At 36.1% G+C, this 19,613-nt stretch overlaps 2 protein-coding genes across 4 annotated transcripts in view; one reads left to right on the forward strand and one right to left on the reverse strand.

Moving 5' to 3' along the window:
- VRK2 (VRK serine/threonine kinase 2) overlaps positions 1 to 19,546 on the forward strand; it is a 101,681-nt gene extending 82,135 nt beyond the window's left edge. The window contains exons 12-13 of the mRNA XM_074206630.1: positions 16,186 to 16,329; positions 18,917 to 19,546. Coding sequence (XP_074062731.1) covers positions 16,186 to 16,329; positions 18,917 to 19,267 — 495 coding nt within the window. The 3' untranslated portion in view covers positions 19,268 to 19,546. The remainder of the gene's footprint in view (positions 1 to 16,185; positions 16,330 to 18,916) is intronic.
- FANCL (FA complementation group L) overlaps positions 11,344 to 19,613 on the reverse strand; it is a 102,227-nt gene continuing 93,957 nt past the window's right edge. For 2 of the 3 annotated variants that reach the window (XM_074206617.1, XM_074206600.1), the window contains one exon: positions 12,748 to 19,377. In XM_074206617.1, coding sequence (XP_074062718.1) covers positions 19,342 to 19,377 — 36 coding nt within the window. In that variant the 3' untranslated portion in view covers positions 12,748 to 19,341. The other variant, XM_074206608.1, reaches the window with a different exon arrangement.

Here is a 19,613-nt window from a genome sequence, read left to right on the forward strand (position 1 = left end):
TACTGTTTTTCAACGGAGAATGTCTGTCATGTTCTTATGACGTAGAAAGCAATGTATTTTCTTATATAGAAAAACCTATTGTATAAAGTTATACCATAAGAGACAGATGATCTTATATAGCCACATATGCTTGATTAGAATTTCAAATTCAACTTTTTATCAACCAGAATCTGTATTAGAATATTCTGAGAATTAAGTCAGAATAAGAACCCAGCACATTCCTGCTTTTCCATTTTCTCCAGAGTAACTAGAAAAATAGTTGAGGCTTTGTTCATTCATTAATATGAGGATTTGTCAATCAAATTCCGAATAATTCTGTTACTGGATTTGTCCCCATTTCTCTAGATCCTCCCTTTGGGGGTAGCAAAATACTCTTGAAGTTACATTGTATAATTTTGTTGATCAGATTTGAAAAAATCAGTTATCCATAGGACAAAGTAACCAGTTTTTTTTTTTATTATATACCAAGATATGCTTGGCAGTAGTTGTCCATGGATGTAATATCACAATTGGAAAAGGCAGCACAGTTTTTAAGTAGGGCAAGTCACAACAGAAGTGCACAATGGGGATAACTGATCCACAGAAATCAATCTGCAAATTGTGTGGCATCAGCTCTCTGCCGAGAGAAAGGTTAGCCTGCAGACTCTGGATAATACAGACTCTCATTTGTAAATGTTGACATATGTTATCTTTAATATTTCTCCTTTGGAAGTTGGATTTCCATGGCCTTTTTGTTCCCCCCCACCCCCAAACCAACATATAGCCACAATTTCAATGTTCCATTCAATCATCCATGCTCTTCAGTGATCCATGTGTCCAAATTAACCCTTGGACACCTGGCAGCCTTCAGAACATGAGCCACATAAGTCCTCTGAAAGACAGATGTTTCACTGCATTTCTCTCATCCAGCCAGAATCAAGAATGCAAGTATTGCACCCCATATTGCTGAGTGAGAAAATATGCTCTCAGGGACATAGAATATTGTTAGAATAATTAGAATTAATAGATATAGTTTATTTTAATAAAATACTACCAAATACTGTTAACTTTTTTTTTCCCCATTAGTCTCTCTGTAGTCTGGTGTTAACCTCATCAATGTGAACCAGCATAGGTTCTTACTGCCCCAACCACCACATCTTGGATCTTGACTAATTTGTCGTATTTTCTGTTATTCTGCATGACAATAGAAGCCTTGCATATATAGAATATGTGTATACACACACATCTATACACAATCTGTCCCAGTTATGTTTACTGTGGGGAGCTATACACGCTGAATATCCTCATTTGGGTGTGTTTGTAAACTCTTCCTTTATGCCGCTTATTTTCCTAGGCCACGGTGACATTACAAATTGAAATGAGCACACGATGGTTTGTTGTCGTGGTTTTGCATATGTCTGGGTTTTTGCCGTGAAGTGCGTACCACAAGAATGTTAAGTTGCATTTTCAGTATTTGTAGTGCACCAGCTGAGTGAAATAGAAGAAGCTGTTTATGTCCAGCCTAATGCCCAAGATACAGATGAAAACCCAGAGGGGGAAGAAAGTATCATTGTTTTTGACCTTTGCAATCTGCTTAATATAGCTTAGTCAAAAAGCCATTTCTTATTAAGAAGACAAAGTATCAGTGTGATTTGAAATTTTCAAATGGAACTGCTTAAAGTAAAAAGGTTTAAAAAATAATTTCAAATATCCTAAAATTTGTAATCCCCCCATTTTTTATGTTTTAGATCAATTGAAATACTAGTAGTACATAAGAAATTTTGCAAATCTTGAAGTATCATATAAATGAACTATCATTATTATTTTAAAAGGGCAAAACACTGAAATTTAATTCAGTTTTCCCTTAAAAATGTTTCTATGGAGAATAATTTTGACAGATTTCATCCCCAAAGTTAACTTAAACATTCCATTCAGATGGACTTTTTATAATCAGAGCTTTCTGCTTTTCATTCTACAGTGTCCAAACTCTAGTTAAAAATTAGGGCTGAACCTTAAAAAAAAAAAAAAAAAAAAGGGCAGCTAGGTGGCGTAGTGGATAAAGCACCAGCCTTGGAGTCAGGAGTACCTGGGTTCAAATTCGGTCTCAGACAAATAATTACCTAGCTGTGTGGCCTTGGGCAAGCCACTTACCACTTAACCCCATTTGCCTTGCAAAAACCTAAAAAAAAAAATTAGGGCTGGTCAGGAGGAATTTTGACCTTTCCTTCCCCCCTCACCCCCCAGGGGAATATGATCAGGGTAAAGGTGCCAATAGTTAGCTATCTTGGAGATTCCTTTCCCCACAAAAGCTGAATTTTATTGTTGGTTAATTTTTCAAATGAATCACCTGCTATAAAACAAATTAAATGTGTCTTGTGCTCTGTTTTAGGTCTTCTGGATGAGCTCCCCAATTCAGTGATGAAGTGGAAATACCTTCTGGAAACAGCTGCCGTAAGTCTAATTATTGCCTCTATTGTACATTTTATGGCTCACCGCCTTTGCCCATCTCCCCTATCTCACTATCCTCTCCCCCCTCCACTCTACCATCCTTACACACCCCCAAAAAGAAAAAGAAAATTCATCATGGACAGGTGGCTATCTGGGCTGAATAAAATAAAGATTTTGATAATTTATGACTAAAGACTGAGTCTAGAGGAGAAAATAAGCAGATTTCTAGTAGTAGAATTACTCTTCTAATTAGTTATTCTTTTGGGGCTAATATTTTGAGACTCTGCAAGGGGCATAACAACCAGGTAGACCTCATTTCAGGTGCACATGTTGGCACACTTATTTTTCGTTACTCATGTGTAATATAAAAAAAATATTTTGATGGACACCAGAAGAAAAAGTCACAGAAACTACTATTCCAGCAAAAGATGCCTGCTTGCTATTAAGTAATAGTGACAGTGGTGCTTAATGAAAGACAAAATACAGCAAATAAGTGAACAGGTAGCAGAAACTTTTAGCCCACCATGACTTGTATCCAAGAGTTGAAAAGTTCAGTTAACCACTGTTGATCTATCTCATCATTTACATACACACACATATGCTCACATGTATGTATGCACACACAGCATGCCTTTTGGATTGAGATAATTCTACTGTTCTTTTCTTCCTATATGATAGTGCAAGTCACTTAACTAATTTAACCATCAGTGCTTCATAAAGTCCAACAAAAGGGTTGGGACTACATGGCCAGTCTAAGATCTCTTTGAGGTTGAAATCTCTAAATCCTAGAATAGCTAGCATTTACGTAATATTTTAAGGGCAGCTTCATGATATTGTGATAGATCATTGGTCTTAAAATCAGGAAGACTTTTCTTCTTGAGTTCAGATCCAGTATGTGTCAGACACATACTGTATGATCCAGGTCAAGTCATTTAACCCTATTTGGCCTTAGTTCTTTGTAAAATGAGCTGGAGGAGGTTTGTAAAATGATTTATTTGCAGTGTTATTTCATTTGAGAAATACTAATGCACAGTAAATATAGTTGTTGGGGCCTGGAGTCAAGAAGATTCATTTTCCCCAAGTTCAAATTTGATTTCAAACACTAGTTAGCTGTGTGGTCCTGGGCAAGTCACTGCCCTGTTTGCCTCAGTTTTTGCATCTATAAAATGAACTTGAGAAGAAAATGGCAACCACTCCAGTATCTTTGCTTGGAAAACCCCAACTAGGGTCATGAAGAGTTGGATCCAATTGAAATGACTTAATGCATCTCATTTGTTCTTCATGAAAACCCTGTGTGGTATGTGCTCTTATTATTCTCATTTTACAAATGAGGAAACTGAGATTGAGAAAAGTTCATTTGATTTGCCCAGGGTCAATAAATAAGTATCCAGGATTCCTGATTCCAAGGCCAGCACTCATCCATTTCACCACCCAAACTGCCTAATGAGTCCCTACGAGATAAAGGTGACACCAAATGTCTCCACCATTTTGAACAAGCTGTTTTAGTGAGGGAACTTAACTTCATCAACTCCTAAACTTCAACAACCTCTGCTAGTCAGTCATTTAACAAGTATTTATTGTTTTCACTGAATGTTTAAACACTGAAAGAATAGGGATACATAGAAAGACAGTTCCTGTCCTCAAAGAATTTATATTCTAATTGGGGGAAGATGTCTCAAATAGGATGTGTATGCATGAGTTCATTTTAAATCACTGAGTCCTTGGCACATTACAACAACAATTTTCATTTTTTTTTTTCGTGGAGAGAGCTAGAAGTGAAAGGCTGATTTTAAAAAAATAAATTAAAAATTATTCTTAGGTTAAAATATCATGAAAAAAAGCCAGGATGACAACATTTATGTATTCATTTCTTACATGGCATTTAAGGTCCATTAAGAGCAGAGATTTTGTCCTAATTTCATCTTTGTAGTCCAGTATCTAGCATAAGAAGGTCTTGCCCATAAAAAGTAATAAAGATTTGAATTAAAGTGATATACCCCTAAATTTCAAATGCAGTTTTGTTTTATTTTAATGGCCAGCCACATTGTACCATACAAAGATTTTTTTGCAATTAAGCAAAAAGAATGCTTCCATGTTGGTGAAGACTGATGCTCTTAATATTATAGGAACTATTAGAAATCATTTTGAACCACAACAGGACTCCTAAAGGGAAACTTAAATAATGTCTTTCTTGGGTCCCAACAATTATCTTATTTATTGATTAAATATTCCATTTCTACTGTCAAAACTAAGTAACTTTACCATGACGGAGAGAAAGGAGCATGTGTAGCAGATAGGTATCTGATCTCGAAGTTAAGAAGACTTGGGTTCAAATCCCTCCTCCAACAAAGAGTGACTGTGCAAAAAATCCCTTATAAGCTCCTCATGCAACTCTCTAGTACAGAACTGTGATAGATTTACATTGGCAGAGCGAGTTTCCTCATTCAAAGTTCTGCCTACCAATAAAATCATAGATCAGAATCAAAAAGCAAAATAGACACTTTAATCTTAAATTGGGGAATAGTTTATGTGAAGGACACTGGCTGCTAATGGCATAAAAATGGAAGCTTAGGGTTTGAGTTTAAAATATATTAAAATGTACAACAGTCATGTTAATAGTTTTTATTTTTATTGCATTTTAAAATTTGCAAAGCATTTTATATTCATTAGCTCATTTGAGCCTTTTGATAACTTGAGCAGGTAGGTTCTGTTATAGTACTTCCACTTGAAAGAAACAATGTTTAAAAAAGTGAGACTTCTTAAAATAATAGACAATGATATTCAAACAGAATTCTTAAGTGTCAAGGAAAGATCATCCTCTATTAATATTCCCTCTATTTTATTCTAAAACTAAATAACCTCTTCTGGGATGTAAAACTTTCTTTAAAATGTTTCACATCAGAATGGCGTAACCTTCAGATTGTCAGTAGTCACTCATTCTTTGGGAGTTAGGTGGCTATTTTCTCTCATCTAACTTTTTAATGTTTCCCTTTCTAAAACCCAAGACCCTGGAAGAATCTTTCCATCCCATAGGAACAGCTGCCCAGTGGGGTGGTCCCAAGAGTTCTTCTTCTCAGAAACCACCTCTTGGAATTTTCCTTTCTTCTTCCCTTCTTGCCACAAAGGACCTGATTGTTGTTAGCAAACCCGTCAACAACATTCATTATGGGTTTACCATTTGCTAGACACTGTGGCTGAAAGTTCTCAGCCAGCAAAGGCAGATACACAGTTCTTGCCCTCAAAGGCAATGCTTACATTTAAATAGGGGAGAGGATATGCAAACCATTCCATACGTAAAGGATCTATACTGTGTACATAGAAGGCATTTTAGAAGGCCACCACCAGGAAAGGAGGTGGAGAAGAGGGGGTGCTTAGTATGGAGGGGAAGGGGAAAAAGAGAGTACTGATTGGAAAGCAATTGATCGTGATGAGGGAATATCAGTAATTAATTTTTAATGCTCCAAGAAAAAAATTAAGGGTATTGTATTGGTCCAGTAAGGATGAGGATATGTTCAAAAGGCATTGCTGGGTGTACATAACTCCTGCTTTATCACATTCTATCAGCAGTTTCTGGGTTGTGACAGGGGCTGTCCAAGACTTAGGCTCAGGAGAGGCGTATTATGGTTATTCCAGGTTGGACAAGAAGACATCTGGTGATAATAGTAATCCTCCTGCTCTCCTTGCTGCTGCTTCCGAAGATTGCCCCCAAACCAATGTGTTTTGTTTGTTTGTTTGTTTGTTTTGACTTTAGGATAGGTTGTGGTTAAAGTCTGCCCATGGCTGGATCAGAGGTGATGAGAAGAAAGCATATGGAAGAAGAGAAAAGCAAACATTTCTTTACATTCCCCCCCCCACCGAGGTACCCAGACATTGGTCTTGTTATCCTCCCAGTCCTGTCCCATCTTTTCATTTCCATTCCAGATATCCTGTCCTTATTCAAGTCAACATTTACAACTAATACCTGCAATAGAGGGGATACAAAACCCCATTTCCCTCCACCCACAAAAAAAAATCCCCTGTCAAAAACCAAGGGAATATAACAAATTTAAATAGGGAGACATTACTAATAACTGGGGGGAGGGGGTTAAAGCTTCATGTAAGAGTGCCAATCTGAATTGTGCTTAGAATTAAATGAGGAAGAGCAGGGCGAGGACGAAGGCCATTCCATGCATATAGGACTACTTGGAGAAGGCCCTTTGACAGGAAATGAAATGTCATTTATGGGGAACAGTTTGATTAGAAAAGAAAGTGAATGAGAAGGAGTAATGGAAATAAAACTGGAAAGGTCAGTGGAGCCTTATTGTGAAGTGGTGGGTTTCAAACACCTGAGGGTTTGTATTTCATCCTAGAAGCAATAAGATGGTGTTGATATTTGGCTCACAAGGTGAGGTGTGTTTTAGGAAGCTCAGTTCCACATTTATATGGAGGATGAATTGGAGTGGGACATGATTAGCATAAGAGACCAGTTAGGAGACCGTTAAAAATAGTCCAGGTGAGATGTAATGAGAATCTTGAACTTCATAAGAGGGAGAACAGAGACTGAGTGGAGGAGACAGATACAGGACATGTGGCATCTGATTGGAGATGGGAATAATGGAGAGAAAAAAGTCAAGGGTGAGTCTGAGACTGCAGTCTTTGGCAAATGGGTGATGTAGTCAAGAAAAGGGATGAGTTTGAGGAAAATACAGTAATGTCTGTTTTGACATGTTGAGTTTGAGTTGTCTACAAAGTACATCTAGGTGTGGACATCCAGCTGGCAGTTCTTTATCCCAGAATTTGTTTTTTAAATGGAATGTCTAGGATCAACTGACTCCCCCCCCCTTAAGAAATAGGAATATTTTCAATTCTTATAGAAAAAGAGACCTTCCTCTCTTATGTTTGACTGTTTTTCTTGCAGGGTCTAAGTGGAAGGGGGGAAAAGGAGTTGAGCATTAGCTCTTTTTCCTAAGGGGGGAAAAGGAGTTGAGCATTAGCTCTTTTTCCTAACAGTAAAAATCCTCAGAAAACCTCATAAAGGTTCTATGCAAGAATCAAATATAATTCTCTAGTGGAGCGGGGAAAGAGAGAAATCCTAGTTGGAAATAACAGGTAGTGATAGTAGTAAAGGAAGAAGGAAGGTCATTGCTGAGGAATGACTCACAAGCAAGCAGAAGAATTTATCCCATAAAACATCCCCAGACCACCATAATTCCTTACCTACTCAAATAAACCAGGGACATTGGGCCACAATACTCTGTCATTTCATTAGAATGCATGATCCTTGAAGGCAGGAACAGTTTTAATCTCTAAACAAATGCTATTTGATTGTCTCTCTGATGTTAAAATAGCTCAGAATGTTGATATAGTTTGAGTTGACAGATAACATCATACCTAGTACACTGTTCAGTGGGGGAAAAAAAAAACAAAAATGAAAACCTTTTGCCCTGTTGCCACATCACTGAAAAATTGGACCAGTGGGTGAGAGAGTTGGGGAGGAGTATGTGAAATATGTTGATTTTTCAAGTGCCAAGGCCAGTGGATGATGCATTTTGGCACTGTTTGCCAGCAGCTAGCTGTTGCCCTGGTGGCCAGGGTGGTGAAGTCTGTAGTCATACAGTTCTTGATGCAATTGCATTGGGAGCAAAGACACTAATTTAAGCCACAGGCTCCCAGGGAGTAACCTGAGCTGTGTGTTATAAGGGGTAATGGGGGAATTGGCATGCAGGAGCTCCCTGCTGCCATTTCTGCTGGTAGGGATCAAGGGAGAGTGCCAAGGATCCTGTCATGCCCACACTACTACTAGCACCTCTGTCTGCATGGTGGGAGATGTGCAGGATGGTAGGAAACCCCTTGCTGCAACCTCTGAAGCTTCCCCAAATCCTCTTGCACAAAATGCAAATATCTAAGTAGGAAATGAAGAGACACCTTGTACATATGGTTGTGTAAATAATCATTAAATGAAACAAAAACAAAACCATGCATTTCTGAGATCCACTGAAAATGGACCACACAATCAATTATTTTCATGCCAGTTTTTAAAAGCTCCTGTGCCAGGCATTTCCTTAAAGCATCTTATGCCCTAAATTTCAGACTCTGACCCTTTGAAACAAGAATGAAAAATAGTGTGTCCACTTGAATCACAGCTGTGGTTGCACCTCATTTCATGGGTACCAGCTGACTTTCAGGGCACCTCACATCTGCCTCTGCATTTTTTATGATACTTCCCAATACAGAACCAATGCATGCAAGAGTGCACAGCTGAGAAACAAAAGGGAGAAACTCCTCCCTTGCTTCAGCTCCATTAGTCAGGAAGATGATATGGTGAATGGACAGGTCTCCTCAGGTGTACAGAGCTTCAGGGTGTCAAACCTGGATGAGAACCTGGAACACAAGGCCATTCCTTAATGTACTCTTGGAGCCACTAAGTAGGAACCTCAGTTAACACCTGCTGAGATTCTTTTCCCCTAGAAATACTGCCAGTCTACTGCCAAATATCCTTGAATAGACAAGAATTATATTTTTTAAAACTAACTTTTTTCTTAACTACTAAAGTATTGACTTTATTGCCAATTTACAATATTTATATTTTTAAAAATGAGTCATCAAATCCAGGTTGTTATTTCCTTTTTTCTGTGAGAATAATACATAAGCAACTTAAAAAAGTAGGTCATTTTTACTTTAAATCTCTGCTATATCCCATTCCATTAATATATAGATCCCTTTATTTTAGTACTTTTGAGACCCTGGAAAACATTCGTCTTTGGGCATTTGGATTTTCTGATTGGTGAAAAGAATTTGAAGCTATAAAGGAAAGAACATTTTTCATAGAAAGAAATGACACTTTTAAAAAATGCTTTTTCAGGTGAAATTGCCCAGTTTTTGGCATGTGCCAATGGTTTAGCATACGATGAAAAGCCCAAGTATGAAATGCTAAAGAAAATCCTGTTGGATGGATTGGAATCAAGTGGAACACTCCACAAAGGGCTACTGGAATTTTCTACTGCTGAATATACCAGGAACTTAAGGGCTTCCACCCGAGATCAAAAAGTAAGTAATGTGATCCTTGGGAGGTTGGTGATACATTTTTATGAAACGTTTGTGCCATTGGAAGCTGAATTGTCTCAAAATGTGCCTGACCCCAAAATTCCTTGGTCATTTAGGTTTATTTAATTCCTGTTTCCCTTCATTTGGACTAAATTCTAGGATGTTAGTTCTTTAAGGAAGAATACTTCCACAAGTAGTTTTGATAAACCCAGTTTCTCGAGTCAAAGGAGGGCCTATGGATTATTTCTAACTTGAAGGAAAAAACCTGCCCCACTATGATAAAATTAAAACCTAAGTTGCCTTTATTGATCTAAGTATTCATGTTCTTTAAACTAGTTCTTGTCTCCGTTTTCCTCCAACAATTTGGCCAGTTTTGAGGTGATGATATTCTTGGATTCAACTAGATTATTTGTATGCAGTGTTGTGTGATGATTTTTCTAGAATGACATATTAAAAACAAAACAGACATTATTTTTATAATTCTACCTCCTACCCTCTGTCTCCTCTTATTTTTTTTTTAGTCTTGAAAGCTTGGTTAAGCAGGTTTGAAAAATAAAAAATAAAAAGTGACTAAGATTGATGCCATTAGTAAGATTCCTGAACCTGCAGCAAACTATTAGACCTGCTCCTTCAATGAAACTACTCTTATGCAAAAGACCTGTTTCTTCTCTGATGCATGTGCAATAAGGCAGGGTCAGGGTGCCATTCATTTTTAATATTTCTTGTGAACTTTGGATCATCACAAGTGTATATGAGCCAAGAATGCAGGATGCAAACTAATGTGACTGATAGGCTGCGAGATGAATGGCGAGTCGAGTATCAGTGCACAGATGGTTCTGATTTGCCGAGTTTTGTAGCTGCTGCAACTGAAGACATAAAATATCCTTCTAGTCATAAATTAGCTCTTTGGAAGCAAAACCTTGGCACCGGAGCTTTACAACCTTCAATTAGGAGGGAAAGAAGTATCTGAATGACTGTGGTATTGACATCTGTAGGCCTGCATAGTAATCATTCCTAATAGAAGAGAATATCTGTTTGAGGAGGTTTTGCATGGCTAATTAACTACCAGTGAGAATATGTAATTTTTTCATGATCTCCTGATTGTCACCTTTCTCTCATGATACAATTACGTTTTATTGTAGCAAGTGGCTCACAAACCAATTGTCAGCACTATTTACGTATTGTCGAAGGCAGAACAAAAGTTCATGTTTAATAAAAAGCCACTGGATTTTGATCTTGGTAATTACTGAGACTTATTTTAACAGTTTTATTGACTTTCGTGTTTTTATCACTTTTGCAACAAAACAGAAAAGCCATTTCATGGACATACATTTCCTTTGCAATCATGGTCACCACTTAATCTGCACTAATTTTAACAGCTTTTTCTCATTTTTGTAGTTTTTCAGCTTAGTAAACTTAATTGAAATATAAAAGAAGCTAATATAAAAAGTGATATCTGTATCTTCCTTTGAGATAAAAAATTAGATTATACCACCATAATCTTTATTTTTATCAAGAAAGTACAAAGGGTTTTTTTATATTTTATGAAACCACTTTTATAGGAAAAGAATAGAGTATAAAATTCTTTATTGTTAAGTGCCTCAACCTGAAATAATATTTCACCTCTGTTCTTTTAGCTTAGAGTATTGAGTAATTAGGGGAGGCCAAAACAAAGCACTGACTCATGAAAATCTCTGAAAATTAAGTAATGTCTTAAATATATACATATAAAAAAAACAAAATTTATTGTCATGTTAGCCCAAGTTTAGTTTTTTGAAGTATCTATCAGATATATATATTATATATATATGTATGTGTATATGTATATATGTGTATATATTAGTATGCATATATATATATAACACCAAGTAGTTGACTAAGTATTTTTTATTAATGAATATTTGTTTCTTAAGGGTTTTTCTTAACATTTTATATCAAAGATTTGTGGCATAAAATACACACACACACACACACACACACACACACACACACACATACACACTCTCAGATAAGTAATTTAGGTTAAAAGTAAGTTAATATATAATAGGCAAAAATGAGTAGCATTTTCTTCAAGCATCTAAGCATTCTTTTTTTTTTTTAGTTTTTTGGGGTTTTTTGCAAAGCAATGGGGTTAAGTGGCTTGCCCAAGGTCAATTATAGGTAATTATTGAGTATCTGAGGCCAGATTTGAGCTCAGATCCTCCTGACTCCAGGACTGGTGCTCTATCCAGTGCATCACCCCGAGCATTCTTTTTAACATATTAAATGTTTTTATTTTCATTTCTCTTGAATATTTATTGAGTGCAAACTCTCTCCCCTGATGCAGCCCTGAAGGGCTTAGAATGACATTGAGAAAAATGTGCCATGCCACCTGGGAGGAAGTCACGTGGTCTCATGGATAAAGTCCCAGGCTTGGAGTCAGGAAGACCTAGGTTCAAATTCTGCCTTAGACATGGGCAGTGTAACAGTGGATATATCACTTTATCATTCTGAAACATTTCCACATCTCTAAATGAAGAAAATGATCTGGTAGCATTCACCTCTGAAATGCTGATAAACTTAAATGATTCAATGAGCATAATGCTCTGCAAACCGTAAAGCACCATATATAATATATATATCAGAGAGAATTTGATTCATATCTTATGGTTCCAAGGCAGGACCTCTATATACTAAAGCAAAAAGACCTATTTTCAAACCATTTCAGAAAATAAATTTTAAAATTTCTGTCTGTAAAATGATGTAAACTAAAAGAGAGACTTCCAATGACGGAGAGTTTGTGTAATAAAAATCTAGCACTACATGATACCACTTTTGTTTTATACTCTGAATAGATTTGACACTCTTAAGTTCGTGGCTCTTAGAATATTTTTTGCTCATAGCTCACCTGGATATACTAGAAGAGGTAAAGAAAATAAAAAGGGTTCCCATGACTCATTTTTCAGGGGGAAAAAGACAAAATGGTCTGTGGATCAGTGTGCTATTAAAAAAAAACCCCACTATTTTCTTCCAAGTATATGTGGAGGAGTGAGTGTTGTTTTTTTAATTGTTTCCTTAATGATACATTTTAGTTAACTATTAGAAAACAACCCAACACAAGGGGGAAAAAAATGCATCCAGTTCTTGAAAGGGAAAAGTGAAGATGTCTGTTCTCAGTTATTCAGATTTAATAACACAATTGTAAATATCCAAAGAGTGCTCCATATTTGAGTAAAGCCACTCAATTAATTGGTCAGTGGATGGACAGGCTTTGCTGCTTTTCCCCAGCACATCATATTCAACTGATCTAAGGGTAGAGAGAATGAAAAAACTCATAGTATTTGTTTTGATTATCAAAAAGTATTCAATTTTGTAATAAAATGCAGTCTTTGGGGTTGCCCTCCAGCAAAGTATATATCCCATGCATATATTAAAGTCATGCAAGATGTTTGGCAACCTTCCGATTATCACTCCCAAGAGAGGCATAAACAAGGAGGCATGTGCTTGGCAAATGTATTTACTATCTTCACATCCTGTGACTGGTCAAGTGCCTCAATGAAAGGGGATGGGTCTCAGCTACAGGGGTGATCCTATTTGTTAGTAACTTTGTGCAGATTTCATCAAGTCCTGGGCTGTTACGTGACCTTCTTAACAGAGGCAGGGAGGTGGAGAGATCCAGGAAGAACTGAGTTCAAATCCAACCTCTGACACTCACTAGCTGAGTGATCCTGGGCAAATCACTTAACTTCTGCCTGTTACCAGTAAAGCATAAGGTATTTGTAAAGCTTGTTGCAAGCATTAAACATTAAAGCATTATAGAAATGGTAACTTTATAATTAGATTCACAGCCCTCAATATAAGTCTTACAGTCCACACAGGGAAAATATAAGTGGATAATAATGAATACTGCTCAGATATGCCATGCAAGTAGATAGCCCATTTCATTAGACTTAACATATATCCTGGAGAGGCCCTACAGATGATCAACTAGCAGCTCTAAAAACTGAGGAAGAAAATTGAATTGAATTTGAGAAATTGTCCAGTTTTCAAAATGTTCCGATATTTAAAAAAAAGAGCCTCTTGACCTAGAGGAAGGTATCTATCCATATTTTAGTTAGGTTCTGTGAAAGGATATGGATAAATCATACAGGTTGAGAATGACAGCAATCTCAGGTGTAACAGCTCTTTATATCTATTCCAAATGGTCCCCACAAACCTCACCTACTATCTCCCAAATGCATGATCATCCAGCCTCTTCTCCAAAATTTCTGCGGGAGGGGGGGGCTCCATGCCATCTTTTCTTTAAAACAGCTTTAATTATTAGGTACTTTTCCCTTGAATTTATTTGAAATCTGATCTCCATAACTTCCCCTATTGGTTGTAGTTCTGCCCTCCGGGAGCAAGGCAAGAAATTTTATTCTCTCTGATATTGAAAACATGTTGTATTCCCTATCAGTCTTTTCTTCTCCATGTCACATGTCCAAAGTTCCTCCAGTCATCCTTCATATCACATGTTCTGAGGATACTTCAGTATTCTGGTCAGTCTTCTCTGGATTGTATTCAGTTTATCAATGACTTCCTTCTTCTGGTAGTTTCTTTGCAATGAGGTTATCCATATTCTGTTTTTAGGCTGTTTAGCACCACTTGGATGATACCCCTCTGTACTTCTCCATCCCCAACGGGGAAAAAAAGTTCCTACCAATTAGAGTTGACTTCAAGTAGAGTAGTCTCCTACACCCCACCCCCATCTTCCTCTCCCTCATCCTACCTTCAAGCTTATCAAGAGACAACTGATGGTAATTGGAACTGGTAGGTACCACTTGAAGGAAGCCACTACCATCTGAGCCTGGAGTAGATAAAGGAAGGGGGGGAAGGAACCTCATCTCCTATACACTGGGCTGGCATCATTCCCCTGCCCTAAGATGTTCTTAAAACATATACTTTGTTATCTAAAGGATGACAAGAGTATCTTGGTAAAGCACTAGAAATGACAATGCAAGGCTAATTTGATGAACAAAATAACAGTAAATCTTATTCTAAATCCCAAATTATAAACTCATCCTTTTGACCTGTTTAATAGTTTATTCAGTCAAACCCTCTTCTGTTTTCAGTAGCTGGTCTCTTAAACAAAATTTTAATTGGGAAATGGAAAATTATCCACATTTGGATTATATTTGAACATAGATAGTTGTTGACATTTCTACGTTTTAATGGTTTACAAAGCACTTTAGATACCTTATTCTCTTGATCATATATGTCATTTCATGTAGGAATTTTTAACTAGGAATTTGTTCTTTAAGCCTGTAGCCTTTGGGAAAAACTTGTACTATTTCAGTTTCAATTTTGTGGGATTCCCTCCTTCGTATTCCTTTCCTCTTCCCCTTCCCACATGCCTGATTTTATGAAGGAACTCTCTATCAAGCATAATTTCTTTACTGTTTGTGCCAAAAATCCCATTACTGGACCACTGGTTTTTCTAAGTTAAGCTTTTCCACAAGAGTATGTAAGTACACACTTAAGTCTTTTAAGGAGAGCCAGACATGAGAGCAAGAATGAAATCCTTGAGTTTTGGGCTGTGATATTAAAAGTATTTGTTTAGCACCTTTGTTTTCTTGGTAGTGAAACATCTTGTCTTTTTAATTGTATGAAAGGGTGGCAATGATAAATAGTCCCTGAGTAATTAAGAAATGCATTTCCAAAGTGCAAGTAGTGAAAGGCTTGGGGATGCCATCCCTGTGATAAGCTAGGTCCTGCTTTAAAACAAAAAAAAAAGATCCAAGATGTTGTTGTGACAGCTTAGACCTATACACAGTATGCCAGCATATTTTAAAGGGGAGGAAGGGGCGAACACCAAGCACTTGGCAAAAGAGGCTAAATTGCAACTACAAATTGAAGCTTTGCTTGTCTAGCCATTGTAGTTCATTCTCTGTTTTGGCACTGGTGACTCCATTATTTCCCCTTTGTGATGTTCTCATCTCTTGCCCTGTATTTAATTCATGACCTCTCAGCTGTTAGATGTCTGAAGTTGGTGCTCTGCTTCCCACCAATGTTTGTACTCTCACTATGCATTTCAGGGGGTACCACCTCCATCTTAATGCCTGCTTAAAAGGATGCTGAGTATTAAGCACCCCCAAAATGTAGCCAACAGTAATATTCTCAGTTGGGTGAAACAGGAACACTCTTGCATTAGTCAACTTGTAGAGCATAATCTCAGGTACTTAAGATCAGGTAATACACAAACTATTATTTATATTGTTAAAAGGTCAAATCACCTATCTGAAATGGAGTAGTCATCATCTCATTTTAGACTTTTCACATTAAGTAGGCTCACTGCAAAGATAGAAAACTAAGATGTTCTTAATTAATAAGAATTTAAATTTCAAAGATTTAACTGAATTCACTCTCAGCAAAGGTTAATAATGAATTCATGTGCAACTTTAAAATATGACAGTTTTCTGTAAAAATGCCCTTTTTTCCAATATGCAAGTTATCTTCAGTAATGACTTTTGAAGAGAGCATATAGCAGCATTAATTTTCACTGGCCTTGTCTTATTGATGAGGAATAGATGGGATCTTGCCAGATACTGGTTTTCCTTCGCAACGGTATTCCTTTGTGATGTCCATTTGATACTCTCCTTCTAATTTTTCTCCCATGAAATTTACCAGGCTTAGAATTTTCAGGACTTCTAGACTGGAATGAATTTTTCTTGTGCGTGACAAATTTTTTCATTGTACTTTGTTACATTATATCAACAGGTTAATTCACCGAAGCCTATCACAAAACAAGTCAACCAAGTTCTAAACAAGTCAGAAGATAAGAGAAGTGCTGAATCTCATGTAACCCAGAGACAAGCACAAAGAGAGAAGTTGGTTGGATGGATTAACTGTGAAGCAGCTCAGGTAAGAGGTATGTTTGTCTTCCCTTGATGTTGCATTAGAATATGCCCTTTGGGAATAAAGATATTTTATTTTTGCCCAAGAATCAAAATCGAGTGGTTTTTGTTAAATAGGAGACCAAAAAAAAAATCCAGCTTATCTAATCAAAGTAGCTGACACTGGCTATCATAGAAGCAAGATTAGAGTGAATATATTTGTTTCCAAGTGCTGATTTCTTTCATTATTCCAAGAACTATCAGAACTAAACATCCCAATGTAGCCTATACTCTGGAAGCAGTATCTCACTGAGCTGACCCAGCCAATCACATGCAACTCTGTTGTACCCTTGTCAACAATGCTGTATTTATAGACTTAAAGACTTAGAGATTTGGTGGGTGTTTGACTTGTCATCCTTTGGCAAATGACTAATTCAGGCATATAACAACATCTGTTACTAGACCTTCTGGACAATAAGAAAAGGCAAATTGGCTTAGTCACATAATGAAATAATAAAAGTCACCAAACTAAGTAGAATTCTCTTAAACTCTTCTTAGTAGGTGGCAATTTACTTTCAGTTGTGACTTTGCTTTTATATGCAGGGAAAGATAACTTCCTAAAATGCAGATGATTTTTAGTTATTGCTATTCTGTCCCTCCTCTCCTCCCCCAATGTGGTTTTTGGCTTGCCAAATAACTGCTTGTTCTGTTTTTACCTTTAATAAGTATGAAAGAAAATTATATTGGTATTCACCGAAGTAACTTTGTACAAGTTTTTCTAACCATCCCAGGTTCATCAGTGATATAACTTTAGGGCCTTTCAGACATTGCTCTCTAATATGCCTAAAGAATTCATTTTGACTCTGGAGTTTTAGGCAGGGAATCCAGTCAACTTATGAGAATGCTGGACCTTCTCTTTCTATTGCTATTTACAATTGGTGCAGTAATACCTGTAAAAATAAATGGATAGAGTACTGGGCCTGGAGTAAGGAAGACCTGAGTGAAAAATCCAGCCTCAGATATTTACTAACTGTATGACTCAACCCTGGGCAAGTCACTTAAAAAAAAAAAAGCCTCATTTTTCTCTTGTAAAATGGGTTGTTGTAAGGAACAAATGAGAATATCTGTAAAATGTTTACTCCAGTTGCCTGGAGCATAGTAGTATAAATATTACTATTTTTATTATTACCACTAAAATGAATTTGTTTGGGGCATATCTCACTCTGACCTTTTAAGAATGGTACTGCACACTTGAAAAGGTAACAGTAGTGATTGCTTTAGTTAAACGTAAACTCTGGAAGAGACTGAAGGAGTAGGTCTTGTTTGATTTTTACTTTTAAGTTGCATGATAATCATCAGTAGGCCAGAGCATTAAAATGAAAAAAGAAATCTTGGTTTTTAGGGTCACTGTCAAAAAGGAAGCTGGTTTTAAACGCATCTTAATAGCAGCTAATAAGTTTCACATTGTGCGTGTAAAGTTAATTAATGTATACTTCATATTACGAAATACAGATGCACACACCTACATTAAGTGTAAAAAAATCATTTTAATTATACTTTTCCTTATTGGCAAATGAAATAACATATGTAAGGACTATAAAAATGCTTGCAGCTATTATCATAACTAGTTTATCTGCTTTGAAAAATACTAAGTGTAAAGGCAAAAGAGCAATAGGATGTATTTTAAAAGAAAATTATTAAGGGAATCAAAATGGCAGTTTCCTTACTATGCTGATACGGTTTTACTTCATGCAAAATTTAGTTTAAATGAAGATGAAGTTAACATGCTGGAATGTAAATACAATCTTATGCTTCCTAATTAATTAGTGTTATTTCCTCCACTTTAGGGAGGAACTAGGATCTTCAGTTCTTCAGAGTGACTTTCCCCCACTTATTTTAATTCTTTTTGAGTAAAGATAAAATTTTAAGAATCTAATAATTTATCAGTGTGATCATGAATTCCTATTCTGATATAAAGAACAATACCTTTATAATATAGTAATTATATTTTTAGAGTTAGAAGTAGCAATTCTTGGAGAATTGTATCTAACTTAATGAAGCACCTTTTACAAGTTAAACTACTGTTCTTTGGCTTGAAAATCTATTGAGAAAATAATACAGGTTTAGTGATCAGTATATGGTGATTCTAGTACAGTTAAGCTTTGGTAATGACAACTCAAAAACACCTCAATCATAACCAAAACTAGAAAATATAAGTAAAAGATATTTTTCTTTTAAATTTTATTTTTAAGAAATTAAGATCAAAATTTAGAAACTTTTATGAATGACTAATTGTAAATCTTTCCAATATAAAAATCTAGTAGTATGACATGCATGACCATAAAATACCTATACATATTAAAGTTCTGAATTGCAAGTAATTGTTAAGCATCCCCCATGTTGGAAAACTTAACCCCCCCAAAAAAAATTAGTATATATAAAAAAAAAGCCATAAAACAGTTTCTCTCCCCTCTAAATTCTCTATAGTCAATATCTTTATTCAGAAAGTTTGGGATAAAAATTTTAAAAATGCATGAAGGAATTCCTGTACAATAATAATCATTTTCTTAGTAATAAAATAAGTGTCAATTAAATATGTATTTATTCTTCCATAGGAAAGCACAATGAGAAGACACAACCGTCAGCATCATCAAGAATTTTTATCAGGAGTAAAAAAGCTCCCCAGTAAAATATGCTATGAGCATTCTTCAAACTCGTTTCATGACCTATATCAAGATTTTCCTTGTCCAGGTACATCCAGTCAGTGTCCATCTTCTTATACATATGAGGTACCCACTCACCTCAATGCCAAGGCCATGGACTTAGAAAAATATGAGAATACAGGGTTTTGGTCTAATATTTCCCAGCTTACACTCAGTGAAGAAACCAAGGCAGTTGTGTATTACTACAGTTTTACCATATTTTTTCTTTTGATTTTAGTAGTTCTTTCTTTGTATTTTCTCTGAAGATATCTATTAAACTTCTGCTTATTTTCTTAATTTCATCTTTTTTACCAGAAGAAATGTTTCAAGTTCTTCATTTAGGGTTTCCTTCCAGATATTTTCAATGTAATGGGCTTGGAAGAGAGAGAATATTTTTTAAGTACATAGAACTTGCAAAAATAAAATCTGAATCATAGAAATGGTGTAACGTTTTATTTTTTAAAATGACTCACATTTGCAGAATGCTTTTTAAGGTTACAAAACATTTGATTCCCAATGATGACTATAGGAGAAGGTAGGTTGCATTTTTGTACCTTATTTTTATAGAGGAGAAATTTGAGGTTCACAAAAATCAATGACTGGCATAGTT

Source organism: Macrotis lagotis, chromosome 1 (genome assembly GCF_037893015.1).
Source record: "Macrotis lagotis isolate mMagLag1 chromosome 1, bilby.v1.9.chrom.fasta, whole genome shotgun sequence".
Taxonomy (NCBI): domain Eukaryota; kingdom Metazoa; phylum Chordata; class Mammalia; order Peramelemorphia; family Peramelidae; genus Macrotis; species Macrotis lagotis.